This window comes from Semicossyphus pulcher, unplaced genomic scaffold (genome assembly GCF_022749685.1).
Source record: "Semicossyphus pulcher isolate SPU_LCO1_2020_fin unplaced genomic scaffold, fSemPul1.0.p SCAF_10, whole genome shotgun sequence".
Classification (NCBI taxonomy): Eukaryota; Metazoa; Chordata; class Actinopteri; order Labriformes; family Labridae; genus Semicossyphus; species Semicossyphus pulcher.
In genome coordinates, this window is record NW_027211604.1 from 10,903,533 (window position 1) to 10,925,114 (window position 21,582).

The 21,582-nt window shown below is 42.3% G+C and overlaps 1 protein-coding gene across 1 annotated transcript in view; it reads right to left on the minus strand.

Moving 5' to 3' along the window:
• The window catches only part of LOC138594296 (ephrin type-B receptor 4a-like), a 39,409-nt gene extending 18,374 nt beyond the window's left edge, over nucleotides 1-21,035 (minus strand). Inside the window, exons 1-2 of the mRNA XM_069665362.1 lie at nucleotides 20,141-21,035; nucleotides 824-894 (exon numbers count right to left, since the gene is read on the minus strand). Of these exons, the coding sequence (XP_069521463.1) occupies nucleotides 824-894; nucleotides 20,141-20,210 (141 nt within the window). The 5' untranslated portion in view covers nucleotides 20,211-21,035. The remainder of the gene's footprint in view (nucleotides 1-823; nucleotides 895-20,140) is intronic.
• Between the last annotated feature and the right edge of the window lie 547 nt (nucleotides 21,036-21,582).

A 21,582-nucleotide genomic window follows, 5' to 3' on the forward strand; every position in this document is an offset into this window, starting at 1 on the left:
AAATAGTTTGTAGAATAAAATGGTTTCTCTTGAGATTTAAAATCTTTATTTGGTCTCTTTTTGACACTGTACAGCCAGAATTTACATGTGACAGTGCTGGAAGTTGCTACAAATGCCTTCTATGAGCGTTTAAAGCTAAAAATAAAGAAGCATATATGAAGCTTTTCATGTGTGTAAGTTTTGAAGCAGACAGCTCTTGGCGTTTCCCCACTGCTGCCTGTCACTTACGACTAACATCACTGTTTTATACTCTTTAGGTTACTGTTATAAGACGCTATCCAGCCTTATTTTTGACATGCAACGCTTCTGATAAACAGCTTCAGTTGATAAAAGCTGTGCATACGATTCAGTCTGTCGGCCTGTTTTTCTTTGCATCCTAATCAAAGCCCGGACAGTTTGTTGAGTATTCTTTGTCCGGTTTCTTGCCAGCATCACTGAAACCATTTTCCATCCGAGACAAAAGCGAGTGGAGCAGTTTTTGGTCGCTGACTCTGCTGGCAGAAATACCAAAGCAACCATCACTCAGCTGATCAAATTACAAATATGTCTTTTTCTGGCAGCCAGTGTTCAAACTGTGGGCAGCCAGTGGCTTCAGCTCCAAGGTTGATTGGATAAATCAAAGCATCTGCTTTCAATACACTTTGAACTCCACATTTACTCTGGTGTTCCCTTTATTCTGTCAGTTACCTGCCATATAAGGAGCTCTTTAATAGCCAAAGTAACAAAGGGAACAGCTGGAAGCCAAATACCCCGGTTACCAGGCGGTGTGTGTGTGTGTTAGTTATACAGATAACACGGCGGAGCTGGAGCCGGGGTCACTTACCTCGGGCTTGGCGTTTGAGTAGATGGTCCATTTGAGATCAGACGTCTCGGTCTTGGTGTTCATCAGGACCTCTGTGAAAGAGATATAATGTTTGAGTCACATTTACATTCAGGAGGAACACATAAATTAATTTAAGATAACAGTGAACTCAACTCCCAAGCACACAGCCAAGTATCAGCTGTGGCTTACACTGGGATTAGGGGAGGAGATGGAGTTTCACCAGTCAATTACATCCACAGAAACATTCCCACTACTCCTTAAATTGTCTTTCCTCTCATGTTTGTTTTTATTCCCCCCGTGGCCCTGGCGTTCCCAGCGACGCACCGCGCCTGTGGTCGCACTAAACCTGGTGAAACGCTGTGCAGGGACGAGCAGTTTGAACAAAGAGAATCGACCAGACGTACATCGAAACAGACACACTCACACGCTTATGAAGATTTAAGCCCTCCTAGTCACGATCTGTGATTACAATAGAATTGATTTTTTGTAATCTTTTGAAAGGCAGGCTGCCAGCTCGCAAACAATCTCAAGTGTTTCGCTATGATTCAGTATCCTAATAAAATCTGCACGAGTGCAGCGAAGTGCACGAAACTTGAAGCGGAGTTGGGTTAGGGTGAGGGGACTTCCTTTCCTCCCAGCTGTCTGTGCAGATTGTCTCTGCTGAGTTGTGACTACTGTTTGCTCTGCTGGGATGAGCTTTGTGTCACAGACCTGCTTTTAGAGCCCCTGCGTGTTCCCCGCAGAGGCTCATCTCAAGGTTGAGGCGCTTTGGTTTTACCAATAAACAGGATTTAATGCCGTGATCAAGGAGAGCACCTGCATGAGAACGGATGCTGCAGGAAATGTGGGTTTCAGAGAGTTTATCAGTGGGGTTATTAAGATGCTTTGTTGAATTAAGCTCCCAATATAAGACTCAACAGTAAACTCTGGCATCCCCATAACCCCTCTAATACACACTTCACCTACACACACACTCACACACACTCACAGCCACACATCTGCCTCTGCAGTAAAGAAAAACTTTCCCAGGTTTCTTTGACGGCTCTATTTCTCAGTTTTGCTTTAGCTTGACATTTATGAATTTTAAGTGTTTTTTTCATCACATTTCACTGATTTAAGTAATAATTCTTCATAAAAAAATGTATTTGAAACAGATTCTAAAATAAAATTTAAATGTTAAGACAAAATCCATTAAAAAATGATCTGAATCCAGGATAATCCAAAGCTTTTTCAGCGGTTTAAAATGTGCTGTTTCTACCTCCTACTTTCTTCAACATGTTCGATTGTTGTCCAAAACATCTGCTCCGAGTTTATGCCTGTCAAAATCAAGTCTACTTTCATACACATATAAAATGATTCCATCTGTATTTATGCAAACGTGGACATTAATCGGCCCTGCATCAGACTTCTTATACTGGCTGAATGATTGCTTTTCCATTTTCTCATGTTCTCTGAACTCTGGTTTAAAGGGGTTTTCTGCATCTTCCAAATGTCCCTTTGACAGAATGCAGTCAGATACCTGAACTAGAAATGTGTGTTTACATTTGTCTTTAACTTCAACTTCATGGACCCCTAGTTGAAAGGCGTCGTAAGTACGAACTTATGAATAATATAAACGACGTAAAGAATAATAGAAACATAATCCTTAGTTGTGATCCACTAGATGTTTAATCTGTTAAGACTCTGCCGTCAGTCTCTGTTGTCTTATTGTGCTGGGGTCAGGGTCAGTGGACCCTATGCAGTGTAACGAGGAGGGGACTCTACACAAACATAGCAACAAGGTGCCAGATCGTACGCACGCATCCTGGAGGAAGCTGCTGCTCGCATGGAGCTGCTGTGCCGGGAAGGAGGGGCTACAAACACAAATATTACTCATTCACTTTCCTTTAATTTACATGAATGTATTTTTAAGTTTCTAAACTATATTTAATATATTTTTTCACCCCACCCCCAGTTTGATTACTATCGTTTCAATCTGATCAATCATGCCATCAAACTCATGACGTTGCCTCCTCCCAGTGTAATCCTGATATCTGTTTCAAAGCCATCGGTTGTGTAACTGTAACTGATTGTAGTCGGCTCCCAGTGCAGCACTGTGTAAGAGAGGCACGTTATGAAGATATACAGGCTGTCAGGGACTCCTCCTGCTCTATGAATATATCTTACACAACACTGTTCAGCACAAACACTTGTAGTATTTTACAAAAATAACCAAAACGCCCACAGTTACTAATCTCTGTGATCCTGTGTAAAGAGAGAGGCAATCACATCCACCACTTACCAACCCACATCCCAATAAAATACACACGAAGGCTCAAAGAAAACTCTGACGTGACGCAGGATCTCACTCGCGCTGCCTACTGAGATGAAATGTTAGCTTTAGTCGTCCAGAGACAGACGCCAACGTTCAGCACTAATGAATGATAAGCTGCTGGTTGAAGATGCTGCTGACGAGTGCGGTCCCTTCAACATGGCCTGTGAAATGTGTCCTCTAATAGCCGCTCTGTTAGATTAAAAAGCATGTTTTACAGCAACACTGGATCATTTGAATCCAAAATAATTAACAGTGAAAGAACAAGTGCTTCAAGAGGAAGACATCTGGTGTCATCTGCAAATATCCAACTCTTTGTATCCTCGTTTTTTCCCGTAATGGATTTCAATGATCACTCAATCAGGCTCCTGCTAATTTAATGCGTTTCCTCAGAGAACAACCCACACGCACAAACACAGAAGCGCACACACGCAAAGTACAGCCGCTTCTCAATCCCGCTCTCACAAATGATTTTAATCCAGTGTCACTTTGTCTGGGTGACCCGTCTCCTGCTCAGCATACAAAAACTGTGACTTGACATGAGTAATTCTCAGGGTTGCATATGCGGCAGCTTCGTCTTTGTATCACACTGAGAGGTAAATGTGACTTTAAATCCCTCTGTATTACCTGACTCTGTCTTTTTACAAACTCCAAGTAAAGAAATCTGCACATACATGCTACCAAACCGCAGAAGCCCACCGGCGTTATGACAACAATCTGAGGCGATAAAGAGCGAGAGAGAAGAAGAGCAGAGAGGTGGAGGAGGAGGATAATTGGATGACAAAGTTCAGCCCGGTGCTTTCCCCGCTTTTAGCCTACCGCGAGTTCACTCCAGCGTAATTTTAAAACACCCCTTTTTAACACTAAGGCTGTAGTTTGGAGGCCGACCTGTCTCCACCTTTCATATGCACACCTGCCTCTGCTTCATATGGAAAAGAAACACACACTCACTCTCACACCCGGCGGCATGGTAATCACTGTTTATCTCTGCTCTATCATTAAGCTTTATGAGACAGGATGCGTGAGTGTTTCTGTGAGATGGCGAGTGTTTCTATTATGTGCATGCACGGCCTTGCCTTTCACTGAGGTACATTCAGCCCTGTTAGAGGAAGCCGCAGTTTCCCTCCACATTCTTACAGCAGCGGCGGCGGTGGCGGCGGCAGAGGCCACCCACCGCCGGAAAATTGCCCCCAGTGCTAGAAAAATGTAGGAACAATGAAAAGTCGTCATCAAGCCATATTTAAAACCCAAAACAAACAATTGTACAGTAATTACACTGCAGACGTCAACGTTAGGAGACACTGGAGGAGCTGATACTGAGGCTGGCAGGAAGACAAGACTCGGCATTGGAATAACTTTTTTTAGAATACTGTTTAAAAATATCGACATAAAGAAGAAAGGTGGGCACATAACACATTTTCTAAAGACACACCTAGAGTTGGGACGATTGTATATTGGGATTATATATGGGAAAAATAGATCTTTAGTTCTCAGGATAAATACTGCTGTACTCAATATCTCTGTGTTATCCTTGTTTATTACATGACTGTAATAAATACTTGATTCTGATTGGTTAATTACGGCATTCTGAGGTCTGTTATTTCTCGATAATAGACCGTTGTTATGAAGAACAGACCGTTGCTAGGGATTCGGCTTTAATCAGACCGTCAAGAAGACTAACTGTAATCATATCAATCCGCCAAAAGAAGTCCAGTAAATTTGACGTTGGACTGTTTAAAGAGGGAAAAAAGAAAGGATTAGAAACAGCGGAGAGGAAGTCATAAAGGTTAAAAGACGTAAAACTGAAGGCTACGACAGAGAGATCTGCAAAACTGAAGACGACACATTCAACATTAAATGGAAGTTAGCTCATTTTAATATGAGTAAAAACAACTAGGTTAGCTCATTTTAATGTGAGTAATAACAGCTCGGTTAGCTCATTTTAATGTGAGCAATAACAACTAGGTTAGCTCATTTTAATTTGAGTAATAACAGCTCGGTTAGCTCATTTTAATTTGAGGAATAACAGCTCGGTTAGCTCATTTTAATTTGAGTAATAACAACTATGTTAGCTCATTTTAATTTGAGTAATAACAACTATGTTAGCTCATTTTAATTTGAGTAATAACAACTAGGTTAGCTCATTTTAATTTGAGTAATAACAACTAGGTTAGCTCATTTTAATTTGAGTAATAACAACTAGGTTAGCTCATTTTAATTTGAGTAATTTGAGTAATAACAGCTAGGTTAGCTCATTTTAATGTGAGTAATAACAGCTCGATAGTATAGTATAGTGAGCAGGTTGTTATGGCATCAGTAACAACCTGCTCATTATACATTATCCCTTACATATATCTTTGGTGTGTATTTTTCTAGTTTTTGTTCATTTTCAATTTTTTGTATGTATTCCTATTAGCCTATGTAAGTTTAGTTTCAGAAAATAATATAGACATTATAAGTATTTTTTCCAAGGAGGGATCTTAAGGGAAGGTCTGAAGTAAGCTGGCGGAGACATCAGTAACAGTCATGGTGTAGTTTAAACTTTAATCGTTAAACCAGGTTGGAAAAACAGACAAGGAGAAGGTGTACTGTTTTCTGTTTAAAAGGCAGACAACAATAGAGGGTGTTGTACGCGGTTTTCTTTGAAATGTAAAACTTGACCCTGTATTTTTCACTTAAAGTAGAGGGAGAGGGGGAGGGGGCTTAACAGAAAACATTACACCCTCATTTTCTATACAGCCGTCTTCAGGCTTTATACAACTGACCTCAAACACGAGAGCAGGAGCCATTTACGCCGAATCCCGTTTCGCAACATTTCCATTTTGTGGTCATCTCTTTCCCGCGTGCCCTTTCCCTCCCTATTTTCCACTTTCTCTGTGGCTCCCCAGTTTGATAGGGAAATTACAGGCCTGTGCACATTTGCCCTGCTTCAGCTACAATTAGCCGTCATTTTAATTAAAGAAACAGAGTGCCAATTACCCTCACACACCTATAGAAATGGAGACAGAGGGAAAGAACAGGCGTAATGAAAAAGAGGAAAGAAATACTCGAAGGTTTGGGATTTCCAGATGAAAAATGAATAAAAAGAGTTTGGGCTTATCGGTGATGACATGTAATACACTGCTTCTTTTTTCATGAGGATATTTAATCAATACAAGATGGTTTAATAAATCATGACCTGCTGAGCACAGGAACCACATCTGCTTGCATAATATTTCTATAGTGGTTTGGGACTTAAATCTGCTACAGTTCAGGCTCCGAATGAACGTTTTTCCTGTTTTGTGAAGTAGTGAAATCATTTCTTGATAGCAGAGTTATCGTCCTCAAGGTAGAACTCAAAACCTCGCGTGTATCAGGGGATACTGCTCGCACATGTTTCAAATTTGGCAAAGCCGGTGCCCTGAAAACAGACGTGCTTGTGGGATGAAATTTGAAGCCTTCATGTTTCATATTCACGTTAAAGGAATAGCAGAGAAAATACACTGCAAGAGTTGAAGGAGAGTATCAATAACACTCGTACATCTGTACACGGTTAGCTTAGCTTAGCGCAAAGACTGTAAACAGTGGGAAACAGCTAGCCTGGGTCTGCCCAAAAGTTAAAATAAAACATGTTCGGACTTGTTTTTCCATACAGGTTAAAAGAGTTTGTTACTTTCAAAGAAAGCAAAGCTAGCCGTTTCCCAGTCTTTCGGCTAAGCTAAGCTAAACTAGCTAGCCGCTTTGGAAAAAGCTTCATGGGTGTCACATTTGAGTATTTGCCAAAATGTTTAATGAACTTTCCTTTACAAAATCTTTCATTCTGTTCACTCTCTCTTCATACTATAATAAAATGTTGTTTCAAAGTGAGGCTGTCATGTATACAAATAACTACAGGTAAAGCTAACGGAGTAGTTTGTATAAACATTAGTTTGATGGATTAAAGCTGCTAGGAAAAAAAGTCAGCGATGTTTGTTTTGTTTTTATCCAACTAAGTCCTTCTTAAAGGATTATGGGTTCATTATATGCTAGAAGTGGTTGTTTTCCTGGTGTTATTATAAAGAATATTGTTGGTTAATCTTTAAATGCTAATTTTCGAGGTCCTCCACACACAGGTTATCTAACAAAGTGCCCGAGAAGAATGTAAATGAAAAGAAACAGTGATTTTCCTTCAGCGCTCCAGCCTTGTTTTTCAGAGTGTAGGTTATTGTGTGCACGTGAACATGACATCTTACTGCATGAGTGTGTGTGAACCGTGTTTGTGTGTCTTTGACAGAGTTGTGTCTAGGGAGATTAGACCTCGGCTTCCCGTGGTTCTTGTTCCCTTCCTGTCTCCTGGTTGTGGTGGGGGCCGGGCCGCTGACACGCACGTCTTTCACACGCACGCTGAGCCAGCTCGACACTGTTTAACTGCTCCACCACTGTATGACAAAAGCCTCCTGCGGCACGCGCGGACGAGCTCAGCGACTTACAGCACAGAGAGGTGAGATGAAAGGAGCGGAGAAAAGGTGTTAATGTTTGACACTTTTTTTTGTTTCTCTTGCCTTCTTGTGTCTGATGGGACGCATATCAATACGTGTTGTGTTTGGTTTGTGTCCCAGGACAGGACGTGACCCAGTTAGAGAGGAAGCTTCAGACTGGACAGAAACCAGAGATGCTTCCAGAGAGGATCAACACCGCTGCGAGGGAAAACTGAGCCAGGATTTAGTGCAGGTCTGAGATGTGTGACCTCTGAATGGTTTGGCTTAAGTTTACCTGGTCGTCAGAGGTTCACCAGACAGAACCATAACATCAATCACTGCCGGTGTTTTCCCCGGTCAGGCTCCGAGTTCACACGTCGGTCAGACCACTTTCCTGCTTTAGCTGAGAAGAGATTTACAACAACACTGACAACTTTATTGATTTCTTGTTTTGGTTTTTAGCTGAACATATGTTCTCATCTCTTGGCAGACCACCGTTTAAATCTTGTCTAATTGTTGCTTAGTGTTAAATATAAATCCACCTATTTATTTCTTCTTCTAGTTTCTTAAATAGTCAGCATTTGCTGCTTTTCTTTGTCATACATGATGGTACATGAATAGTCTTTAGATCTTGGTCTATGTGGTCATTTCATCAAATTTGGGTAGTGATGCAGATACAAGCGGCCGAAATGAGTAGGGTAAGGAGCTCAGACATCCAGAGGGAGCTCTGAGAAGAGCCGTTACCCCTTCACATCGGAAGGAGCCAGGTGAGGTGGTTTGAGCATCTGATTAACCTGTGGAGGCTCTCCTGGCACGTCCAACTAGGACGAGACCCCGGGGCAGACCCAGAACCCGCTGGAGGGATTATATATTACACCTGGCCTGGGAACGCCTCGGGATCCCCCAGGAGGAGCTGGAATATGTTGCTTCGAACAGGGACGGCTAAGCTATCTTGCTCAGCTCGCTGCCACCGCGAACAGACCCCGGATAAGCGGAGGAAAATGGGTGGTTGGAAATATAAGCAGCTTGGAGACATCTGGGAAATTATGATCATCATTTTTTTTTTTTTTTTTTTACATTTTATAGACTAAACAATAACTAGAAATACTTGGCAGATTAAATTCATATTCAAAACAATCCCCAGCTGCAGCTCGTATTAAAACAGAAGTAAGGATTTAAGAGAAAGCTTCTCTCTGGTGTTGGAGCACAAAACAAATGTTTACTCAAACAGGTCGCAGCGCCCAAAGGTGCATCTATGATTCATCGGCATTCCCTTTTAATTTAATTGCGGTTAAGAGGAAGCAAAAACTGCTGCATTATTCAAGTCACATAAGTTCAAAGGGAATATTTACTTAATCGCAGTGGTATAAAAAGTGTGGAGCCTCATATAAAATGAGAGGTTAAGGTTAAGAGGAAGTGAGACACTGACTCGACTCTGTGGCTTTCTCCATCGCCGCCTACGAGTAATGAGATTTGACCTGCGTGTTAACGGCTCAACAGCACTTGAGCATCTTGGACTCAAACTGCTTTTTTCCTCAGATTACAAAAAAAAAATCACATAGCTGCCAAAGGCCAAAGATAGTCCCAAAGAGACTGTAAAAAAAAGACATAATCCGCCGAGTGGTGACATCTATGATTCTTCTGTAGTGTTATTACTGCACGTTTGCTGCTGGACTTCAGTGCACAAGAGGAATTGACTCATATTGGCAGAGAGAAGCGAAAGCAATAGATTCAAACAGTAAAAATATTCTTCTTCTCACTGCTTAAATTATTAATCACTCTGAATTCCATGTAGACACTTTTAAGAACTGCCAGCTTTAAGCACTTAATTTCAGCATTATCTGTCGTACAGTGTGATTGATTAAATGGTCTTTCTTTACAGCAGATTTCAGCTCCTTCGGTATATTGATCTGCCACTGAGCGAATTCACCTCCCGCCACGTCCAATTATGGGCACCACTTTGTGGAGCCCTCGTCAAAAATAACACGACTCTGTGAAGAAGTGAAAGGCTGCTGGAGAACATTGTTGCAGGCTGCGGCAGCTCCCTGGTGGCTTCCTGATACAGACGAGGAGGAATGAGTTAGAAAGGGGGAGTTAATCAGATCGTTAGATTTTAGGGGTTTACTGCAATATTGTATAGCTCCGCACTTTCACAAAGCATGCTGCCATTCATAAAGAACGATAACAAGATACAACTCTTGACAGATGATGTCCAAATTAGAGAGAAGACAAACCAGTGGTGTGTGATGTCAGGGTTAACAATCCCATTCATCACTGCAGCTGGAACATGGAGACTCACTTTATAATGAAACTCCAAGAATAGAGCTTCAACTAACATGTATTTCGTTGCAGCAGATATCTTTCCGAATAATCGATAAGTTGTGATGCTAAAACAGCAGGAAGAAATGTGAATATTCCTGCTACAATTTCCCCACGCCTTTAATTAGAGCCCTTTTTACATTGGACCACGCAACGCCAGCGTACAGCCGCCCCAGTCTGTGTTTCTAAATAGCGCCTAAAGGTGCGCAACGCGTAAACAAACACACACGACGCCCTGCCCGTTCTGCAGTTTACACAGACGCCGTTTTGCCGCTGCTACTACCTGGCGGAATGACTTCACCCCACCGCTCCGCCTCTGTGCGTTCTACGTTGAAGACGGAACATAACAGAGGTGTAATAATCCCGCCTTGAACTGGCAGTGTAAAAAGGGCTCATCTCTGTTCTTTAATCTAAAGAAGAAACCCAATGATCTAAAACCCCGTGACATACAGTTTACTGTTATGTATGACAAAAAGAAAGAGGTAGATGTAGTCTGTCGGGACTTGGCTTGGGAACCAGAGGGTGGCTGGTTCAAGTCCCGGTACGGACCAAGTATGGCAAATTTGGGGCTGGTAACTTCCTTTCCAGAGCAAGGCACCGAATCCCCCAACTTCTCAGGGCACACGTCCATGTGCAGCCCCCTCACTCTGACATCTCTCCATTAATGCATGTCTATAAGGTCCTGTTTGTGCATGTCTGTATTCCAGGCCTTTGTGTGTGTGTGTGGCATGTTTGTAAAAAAGAAGTGAGAAAATTGAATTTCTCCTTCGGGACTAATAAAGTATAAAAAAGAAAAGCAGAAAAAGAAAATTATCCAAAGCTCACAATAGAGAAACTTGAAGCAGCAGAATGTTGGATTTTGTTTAATTAACAAACATAAAAACACACTCCGATGAGGAGGAACTCGTTTTTGTGAGCATGTCTCACTTCTCTGACCTCCTCCAGCTTAAAAAAAAAATCGGTATTATATTTATTTTCAGTGTCCTTGATTCTGCAGAATTGAAAGGCAGATGATTCTTGTGCTGCATATTTCTTTGTAACACTTTGGGCTTTTAAAAAGACACTTTCTGTGACGACGGTTTTTACAGGCCTGCTTTTGGTAAAATGCTGTAAAGGGTCCGTACAAGCGCAGAGTAGAGACGGAAATGTGTGAAATATTAAAGTCACTCTCATCTACGTCCAAAAGATGTTTGCATTATGATACTCACTGATTTATCATCAGGGTGACGTGCTGCTTAACCAAAGAGCCAGCAGTCTTGATCCTGTGAGTCCCAGTTGGCAAACCACATTTCAACTGCAGCAGACAAATGTCACACTTTGTCGGTGTTACGTAACAGAAAAATGTAAAGATCGTCTTTGGAGGAAAATGACACCTAACTAAGACTGAAAGCTGCCAGTACATGAAGCAAGTCTGAAAACTCTATGCAGACACTTCCCTGCTGCGTACCTGGGAGCGATCACACCTCATCCTCCTCAGCCCTTCACAAACCAGCTAGCCTTCAGTTGCTATCTCCTTTATAGACGGCTCGGAGGCAGCTGATCATCTGTGAGAGCCCAGCTGAGCTATGTGTCATCAAAAGCAAAACAAAAAAACCCCAGCACCATGGGAAAGCGCAGGCGATGTGCTTGTTTTCAAACACTTTCTCAATCCTTTAAGAGGATCTCCATGCTCTTGTGTCGAGGCCTGAGGTGAGGGTCGCTCACACACACTGGCCCTCCTGCAGGGAGGACACTTTGGAGAAAATCTGGGATGATCTTCCTTAGCGGCAGGAGACTGTGGCACCCCCGTGTTTGCTGTCTCTTCTGATAATTAGACCAGATAGTTTAACTACACAGTTATTATCAACATGTTTGTGTCTTTGGATCAAGAACAGAAAGGACTTGGATCTCCTCCAAAAACTTCAAATGTGTGCTTTCCCCGACAGAGCTGGAATGATGTATTATCCTTTAGAGAAGCAGCAGCAAATATAACACCAGTGGTTAGAGTGGAGGAAAAAAAGCATATAAAAATGAACCTTTATAAAGTAATATATGACAGGTGACCTATCTTATTTCAAATCTGGCTCGATTAAAAACCCACAAAGCTCCGTCTACTGCTGAGAAGCATCTAACGAACTCTCCATGAGCCCCAAAAATGTCGACTGCTGCACTTAAAACAGAGTTTTTATCAAAGCCTTTACTGAAGCTGAATCTACAATTCATTTTGGGGGGAGAAAAAAAAAATCTTGCAGAAGGGAACACACACACACACACGCACACACACGCACACGCACACACAGAGCTTTCAGTGACTAATCTGCTGTGGGAGGTGGACAGCTTGAAGCTAACAGTGCAGACTCCAGCTAAATAAACCATCTAAGGATTGACACATCTAAGTAGAGATACAAGAAAACAGACTCTCTGCGAGAAGTTTCTCTTTCATTCTGACACATCGCGCCTTTTCATATTCAAACAACAACAGACACGCTGAGAGCTAATTCTATTCATCAGTCTGCGCGTCGCTCCTACGAGCCTGCAGACTTGCTGTTTGTGCGGCGGTGACCGACATATTTTGAATAAAGACAGACTCATCTTTTTAATGTGAGGCCACTGGTTTGATTATTCAAGCACAAAGAGCCTCGCTTTCCCTCCTCGGCCAGACACATTAGGATTTTAGCAAGAGGCAAATTCGGTAGTTTTAGTTTTAAATCACAAATTAATTGCACACAGTTCAGTGCAGCAGCCAGTTATTGAAGCAATGCTGAGCTGCAAGTATATGAGGGATAGGATGTTTTTGTGTGCAGCAGCACTCCTTCAAAATAAGATAACAAGCTGCCAAAAAAAAGGTGTTGAATGCGTCTTTAACTGAGCTGACCCTCTCCTTTTTGGAGCATGACTCCCTCTTAAAGCTCTTAGCTGCGTGCAAGCTGTAGGAGGGCAGCTAGCGCACAGGAATGTCTCTGTTATTCCTTACATAGCAGAGCCCACATGGTTCATGCGGTATATGAAAGCAGGCCCTGGGAGACATGCCGGAGCTGTGTGTGTGCAGGGCGGCGCGAGCACGAAGGTGGAAGCGAAATGTGCACGCTTTCTCCAGTCGTCAAACCAAGTGAATTGCGTTTTAACTTAAAAACTGGCATATCAAGCACAAGATGTAGGTCAACCAACCCGTGACGCAGGGAGGAATATATCCCAGACTCAAATCGAATCAAGTCTACTGATGGTGCACGCTTCAAGCTGGGAAATTTTTTTCATCAAGGTTGCTTTTTTTAATCAGTTCTTGCTCACCCAGCCTCAGTCAGACGCCTCGGCAGCCTCACGTCGCCTGCTCGCCTTCGAGATTTCCTTCTATTTGAGTGTGACGGCAAAAGCGCCGCGCGGCGTGAGACGACAATGGCGTGTTAAAACGCTTCACAAAAGGTTTCTTTTCGATACGCCTCAAAAAATAGTGATTAGAATGTGAGATAAGAGGAAAGATGGACCTGAGATAAACAACTCCTTCCCTGTTGTTGTCTCCTAATTGAAGGCCTTTTAATCCCCTTGTTATAATCACATATTCAGCCCAGCACATATCTGGCCCCAGGTGTGCATGATTACAGAATGCAAATAGGCAATATACCTACTTTGCTCATTATGCAGTGTGCAGACGTGCACATGCTTGCACCTTCCCTGCCCTCCCTGCACCCGCTCTTTTTCTATTTCGTCGACTCACGCCGGTCTCCCCGTCTCTCCTTGACTCACTTCAAAGAGAACCCCCCCATCCCTCTAAAAGTGCCATTCTCCTTGGTGCTTATGGCTGATAGGCTGTGGCCTCATTCCCTCTCTGCTGCAGCCTGTCCCCATTGTGTCCCACTCTCAGAGAGAGAGAGGCGTGTGGGTGGAGGACAGACCGGCTCTCCAAAGTGAATGCCTGACATGGATGTATGGGCTGGCGCTGTATCCTCTCACCGAGCTAAACTATCATCCACCTGCAATTCCCTGCTGCCATATGCATCCTTCTCTGCGAGGGAGAGAGAGAGAGAGCGAGGGAGAGAGAGAGAGAGACACGGCCTGAGAGTACTTGTGGCACTCGGATGCCTGTTTAACTCTTGAGGAAGCTAATCATCGGATTGAGGTGCCGAGGATGATGGGCTACAGGCTTTCAGAGAGGGAGGGGGGGGGGTTGCTTTAAATGCAAATCCCTTTCTTATAAAAATCGGTTCCGTTTAAAAGGATTTCTGGGAAACGATCCACATTTCCACGGCAGGGGAGACAGTCAGCAAGAGAAAAACAGCAGAGCAGCAGTCAAACATCAAGGAGACAGAGGACGTGGAAAGAGTAGCAAAAGAAAAGGCTACATGACTGTGAAAGAAGGGATTGAGGCTCAAGGAAGGCCTCTCAGATAAAAACATCCTCTGTGCGTTTGAAACACTTAGCGAGTTTTAGTTTAGATTGAGCAGCATTATGTTATTAATCAGGCCGGTTGTGCCGGGGAGGAGTCAGGAGGTTCAGAGAATAAACAGACGACAGGCTGCGTATGAACAGAGAGAATCACCCTCCTTTTTTAAACCATTTAGAGGGCCGATGTCAATCTGTAACTAAACAGTCTATCAGCAGAGGACATAAATACCAGCACAGACTGTTTTATTTAATACCAGATGATGAAGGCTGTTGCGTTTTCTTCAGCAGGCTGGATATGAGCAGCTGATGAGTGCTGCAGTATCGCTGTAAGGCAAGATACAGATGTGCGTTGGCATCAGAGCTGATCGATTATGTGTCAACTGTTACATTAATCGACAACTATTTTGATAATCCATTCATCTTATTGAGATTAAAACTGTCAAAATTCTTTCATTAAGGCGTCTTCAATAAGAATGAAGGTTTTCTCTTCCTCTACGAGAGTCGAGTCTTTGGGTTGTGGGTAAACAAGACGTTTGAGAAAGATATCTAAGGCTTTACGAAGCAGTGTAAGACATTTTCTTTTCCCATTTCCTGACATTTTACAGACCCAAAAACTCATCTTTAATCAACGTATAATCAACAGATTAACTGGAAATTTAAATAATTGTTGGTTGCGGTTTAAATTGGCTTACCTCTCTGCTACAACGCAACCACCGCTACTTAAAAGCATCGCACACAACCGACGCCTCTGGGAAAATTTAAACATCTTTTTCTGCCCACTCACATTAGACCGAGACGCTACACCCGCATTTATTTTTCCCCACATCAAATATGAATAAAGGTATACTGTTTTTAATTTACAATATGTTAATAATCATGTACCTCTAATGGATGTGATGTTTTTTCACTCCCATATCTCATTATTCCCACTTGGCCCCGGGCAAATCCACTCTGTGAAGCTCAGAGGCTGCACGTGTGTCAAACAAAAGCTGTTCGCGTCACCTCTCGTGTATATGGTTGCTTTGGATCGGCAGAGAGCGACGTGTGTGTGTGTGTGTGTGTGAAGTTTGCGAGAGACGGGATGACACTTCACCCCTCTTTCCATCAGCCCGGAGCTAAAAAAGTGCTGTCGGTGTTTTTCACCCCCCGACATGATGGGGCTTCTGCTAAACAAATTACACATGCAGCTGCACTCTGTTGCTGCACACTATGTAAAAGGATGATTTGTAAAGAGGTAACAGCTGCCGTGATGTACCTTACTGCAGAAAATTTACATCCCATTCCCAGCTTTTATATGGAAGGATTTACAGCGCTGTAAAAACTATAAGCTTAAGTAGAAGGCTTCAAGCCAAAAAATAAACTCTTCTTGTAAAGAGACTCTGTCTTTACTTGACAGCAACATTCAGCAGATAATCCCACTCCAATCTCAGTATCAGACATTTCTCCAACAACAAGTGGACAAAATCATGTAGTAAGAGTCTTATGGAGCATTTCAATACGCTCATCTCTATCTACGTGCTATAATCATGTATATGGAGCTCACGTACTTCACATACCACCACCTGTTACCTTGAAGCAGACAGATCCCAATGTTTGCATTACAATGACATTTTTTTTCAATAATGGCTGTGCATTAAAACCATGGTAATGTTTTACTCAATATTAATAGATCTAACTGACTATAACACAGCAGGAATAAACTTGGCAACTCTCAGTTGCTGTGCAGATTTTCGCTTGCCCAACAGACATTAAACATTTCCATCCAGCTACTCTATTAAGTTGCAAGTAACCTTTTAGCTGTGTGTCATTTTAAACTATATAATATAACCAGGTTAAGAGTTTTAGTCATCAAATGTCTGGCATTATGAGAGAAACACTCACATTTAGCGGCAGCTCGGTTAGCAGCCCCCTGAAGCCCCACCAAAGACCATTTAAAAAACACTGATTTTTAACTTGAAACTGCTTAAATCGGCTTTTTAGCTGTTTAAATCCCATTGTCTGTTTGTTTTGGAGAAGAGGAGACGTCTGCAGATAATTTGGCTCAATGGAAACTGAAAGAATCCCAAACTATAAACAGTAGCTCAGCTTGCAGTCCCTTCTGACATCCCGCATCCGATAAAGAGCCACTGATTGAAACATGTCATTATCTGGATACTCTTCATACCAGCAGCATGTTGTGAAATATAGGAAAGCATTGTGATCATATTTTTTTGTCGTATTGCCAAGCTCTCGTTGAAATTCGTGCTAAATTTGGATGGAATCTTGATCTACAAACCTGTTACACCTCAGATGCTCACACCGGTGATTCAGCAGCGCTAGCTCTCAAAAATGCCTCCAAGCCATGGAAATTAGATGGAACAGAGTAGAATATGTCATCCAGCTGGGTGGAAAATGGTCCTAAGAGTCTAGATGAGTGCAGACAGTTTTGAATCATGATAACTGTGGACCTGAATGGGCGTGCAGGACTGCAGTGCTTTTGTCACTGGCTGCATCTTGCCATTGGTAAGAGAGAGAAACTGTATGTGCAGGGAATAACGAGAGGCAGAGAGAAAAATAAGATGGGTACGTCATAGGTTGCGCCTGTTTGTGGGAGGTTAAGGATCATTTATAAAGTCAAATATGTTTTAAAATCGTAGTAGGGCTACATTAGTGAGTTAGTTTGAGGCCTTGTTTATACCAGTGTGTGCACAGTGTGTACATTATACAGCAAAGCAAGGCAGAGAAGGAGTGTTAGTTTCCTCTGTGTGTGTGACCATGTGAGCGCATCCTCTTCACTAATTTCCACCAAAGCCTGCTATTAATTTCCAGCCAAAGTAATTATCTGATCAAAAGCTCAGTGTTTTAATCTTCTTGAAGACAGAAGGAGGAGAGATCCACGCGCTATACGAGCGAGGGGTGAGCGTAAGTGAGTCGTTTATCCTTTAGTTGGAAAAGGAGGAGAGATTTGGCAACCGTGAGCTTCATCTACCCTCCCATCAGTTCATTACAGAACTCCCTGCTCGCTGCAGAACAAGGGGAAGGATGATCAGGGATGTGCTGGCAGAGAAGCGGGCCATTACCCAAGACACAGCAACCAGACATCTTGTTCACACTTGGCAAGACTCGCATGTTCTGGAATCAGTCTAGAAGGCGCCACGACCACTACGTGTCTGTCCTCCGCCCAGCCAGTGCTGCACCTGTTTGGAACCTGCAGCTTGTAAACATCAGCGAGGGGGAAACGGAGCCAAGTCGACTGACATTATTCTTAATTTGTTAAAAATGGGCCGTGTTTGATTAGCCTGCCACCAAAAGACCTGCTGTGCATCGCTTCTCACACATACATCTGAGGTTAAACATTGCGTCTGTCCTTAGAAAGAAACTGGAGCCCGACCGATATTTCTGTTGGCAGATATTATCGGGCCGATATGGGCTTTTTACAGATGTCTTATTGGCATATAGGTTTTCACTGACACACCAATTTAAAATTAGTTTTACAGAACATATATAGCAGAAAACAGGGGATGGGTTGATTTAGTAATGGTGTCATCTCAAAGCACGTGCAAAAGGTCTATTTGCATTCAGCTTAAGAATGTAAGATATCGTCCACCATATCGGTAATAGGTTAATTATTCCACTCTAAATGCAGTAAGTGTATCTCGGGTTGTTCCGATACCATTACTGGCATCAGCAACGAAACAACTCCGAAATTGACTAAAATGTGTTATTGGGAATTGTGAGTATGCCGGTCAATACACCGATCTGATATCATAACCAGTTATTTAGCCTAAATATAAAATGATATTTATATCATATATATATATATATAAATATATATATTATATATTTTTTAATTGCACTAGTATCGGAGGGTTACTCGGTGGCAGTCAGTACTCAGGTCTGGGTATTAGTATCGGTATCAGTATCGGTATCAGTGTCGGTATCAGTAAGAAAAAATTCTATTAGGGAATATCTATCTGTATGGTTTCAAAAATCTCATATCAGTCAGGCTCTAAGTGTGGAGAACAAAAACTCAGTCAGAAGCCAAAAGTCGGGCAGAAGCTACAGCTCTCTAATGGCCTGATCTCTGGCCGCCAGAAAACTCCTTGTGTGTGTGGGAAAATCCCAAAGTTCTCTCCTGAAATACAAAGTCAACAATGTTTTCCCGCAAGAATCCAGACTCTCTGTAGCTGTGGTAATTTAACATCTTCTTTTGATCGCTGTGTATGCACAAGCGGTAAATCCAAGCTTCAAAAACACCCTTCAGAGAGCCATGGGTGCTATCACACACTGTGCGCTACATCCATAGCGTGTTTGTACAGTCTATAGTGGAGGCCATACTGTAAGCACCAAGAAAGGGCATTTATAGCAGCGGATATGGCGTCCAGCCTGTAACCAGAAGCAGTTGACAGATTCATGTTCCTGCCACAGAATATGTGAAGTCATGCATGTTCATGGTGTTCCTGTTTACAGCAAGTATTGATTGGAATGACCAGACTTGGGAGAAGTTTCATTGTTAAGGAGCTTATTGTTTTCATGGCACATTTATTTTCTTGGTCATTTCTTTGGGAATAAGCCAGAGAAGTGCCTGTTTTGTCTGATGTAAATGTAAGTATATGATGTCCACTGTTCTTATTATTTGACACTAACCACAAAGAGAAAACGACATAAGCCTGAAACAGAATTCCAACAAGGAAAAGCAGGATAAAGAGGGCTCTTCACAGGAACACACCAGCACGCAGCCTACACAGCAGAAATGTACTTTTAAAAACCCTGCGGTTCAGCAGCTCTTACAGAAACCCAGTAGTGATCTTTTGATCCTCAGTAAAACACAGGCCTATTATTTCTAAAGATATTTTTTTATCAAAGGTTTTGCACAAAGTTGTCTCAGCAGCATTCTCAACACAACTCAAATCAATTCGAAGCTCACTGTACGGTGCCGAGACGTCCCCATTAACGTCACAAAACGACAGACAGTGGCAGGAGAGGAGAAATAAATAAACACCCAGCGTTATTGGAGTTGATTCGGCTCTGTCAATGTGTCTCGCCGAGTCTTCCACCCCTGCATTAAGCAAAATACCCAGACACTGGCCCTGTTGTTATGCTGATGATGCCGAGCTGTTCTCGCCTGTAAAACCAGACAATTTGAAACATCATCTTCTTAAACGTTGTGACAGCTAATTTCAAGGCTCTCCTAATTTGTCCCTCCAGGGTTCACAAAGCTGAAACAGGACAACGTGCCCATTAATGTCAAGTCTGCTGTCAGGAACTGATAGGAATTATTATGATCGAGACAACGTGCTGGATGCAAAGTTTTCTCCTCAAAGCTTAAATGTTTCATGTAGATCCTTAAATCAAACCACAGAAAAACACAGCGGCCCTTTATCGGCCTCAAAGCCCCCTTATGATTTATTGACTGTTAAGGTGAGCTGGAGGTCCCTAGGGTGCAGCTTGGGAACCTATTGATGACATGAAATTGAAAACTAATAGTGACTAGATCATGGAAATTGTCTTCTTGAAGATATATCAAGAGGGCAAAACCAATGTATTTTGGCAAGACTGTAGAGATAGCTTTTTCAAAATAAGATGCCAGAAGTCAGAAATCACAATTCCTTAAACACACTAATTGTAATATTGCTATGGGAATAATGATACACCGTGTAATACACGGTATTTCTAAATAATGAGGCTACAGACATAACCTGCCATTATATTTCTATTATTAATCCCTGAAATAAATATGATGTTCTTGTGTAATCATTGCATAGCATGCACATTTAAATGGTCTTGTGGTTTTACTGCACTTCCTTTAGGTAAGGAGGCCAGGATGTAATACTAATTAGACATCTCACTCATCCGTGTAACCACAGAAAACAAGTCCAGGCAGCATTTTAGAGAAAAAAACCCCGGACTCACCTTCCTCTGCAGAAGCCCACTCCAGGAAGATGCACCCCAGCAGGACAATGCTCCAGTATGTCAGCTCCATAGTGTTGGTGCTAAAAATGATAAAAAAGTAAACCGACTTCTATGTTGCCTTGAATTAAAAATCAATTGGCACTGGCAGCTCGGCTGTGCACTCCCTGACCGCAAACCAGTCCGCATTTAAAGTGGACTTCAGTTTAGAGAGCCTCACACTGTGGTCAAATCACTGCAGTAGAAAAATACACTTTGAGTAAGTGCGGTTAACAGTCGATTTTGACGATAAAAGACGTCTCACCGGGCGTGTACAGCTCCTTAAATAGCTAGTGTTGTTACGACAGATTGGAAAGTTCTCCTAATTGTGCAACTTTGTGTTGTGGTGAAAGTCTGGCCATAAAAACAACAGTCAGAAGAAAACCACAGTGTTGCAGCTCCTCTCAAACATCAGTCCTTTGCCAGCACGGGAGCTGCATGGTTTAAACTTGTTGTATCCTCGGTGTTAATAAGCTCTTTGTGCCTCACACGACTTCTCCAAAATGATCCCCCTCAGCGCGATGACCGAGCAGACTGAATCCGGAACCAGGGCTCCTCACTGCTTGTCTGTTAGTGGCAATGATACATCTCATTATCAGTCGGTTCATGCCTTCTTCCACATCTTCTCCTTATGTTCGGCAAACATTCCGCCAAAGTGTGTTTTCTTTTCTTTTTTCCTCTTAAAGCTCCAGACTATTTGGGTGCCTGAGGGGGAGAAAAAATCCACGAAAGGTGGTGGGGATGTTACGCGACACGTCTAGCCTGGCCTGAATAAACAGGGAAAATAAGGGAAAAACTGAGGGAAAATTCTAGTCACTTCATTAGTTAAAAAGAGAGTACGCAGAGTGGATATCAAAAGTTGTGCGCTTAAGTAGCTCGTATGGCTGACTACTGTAAGCTGGTCACCGAGGACTTCATCACCGCATCAAACCCAGAGTCGACTGGCAACAGCAAGCTCCGCCCACTCTCGTTTCCATAACGGAAGAGTCAAGAGCGCGAGGTAAGATACAAGATATCCAGAGAGCGCCTTCAAAATAAAACTCTTATCGAAAAACATTTTGAAAAATTTTAACATTAAAAATGATTACATATTTTTTTGTTTTGTTTTGTTTTGTTTTGTTTTGTTTTGTTTTCTCAAAGTGGCCCTTTTGATGTTTTGGCTATAAACCAAGCGGAAAGGCCTGATAGCAACACTTTAAAAAGGGATATGATAAGATAAACTTTTTTGATCCCATATCTAAAATAAAGTGCCATAGCAGTATGAGCAAACAGAAGTACAAAAACAGATGTATATCATAGAAGTAGTATTATAGTAGCTATAGTAAAAAAAATCGAACCATCTGTTAAACTTCATACTTGAATACACACCTACCTCAATTTCAGCCACAACTCTGCTTGGCGTGTAA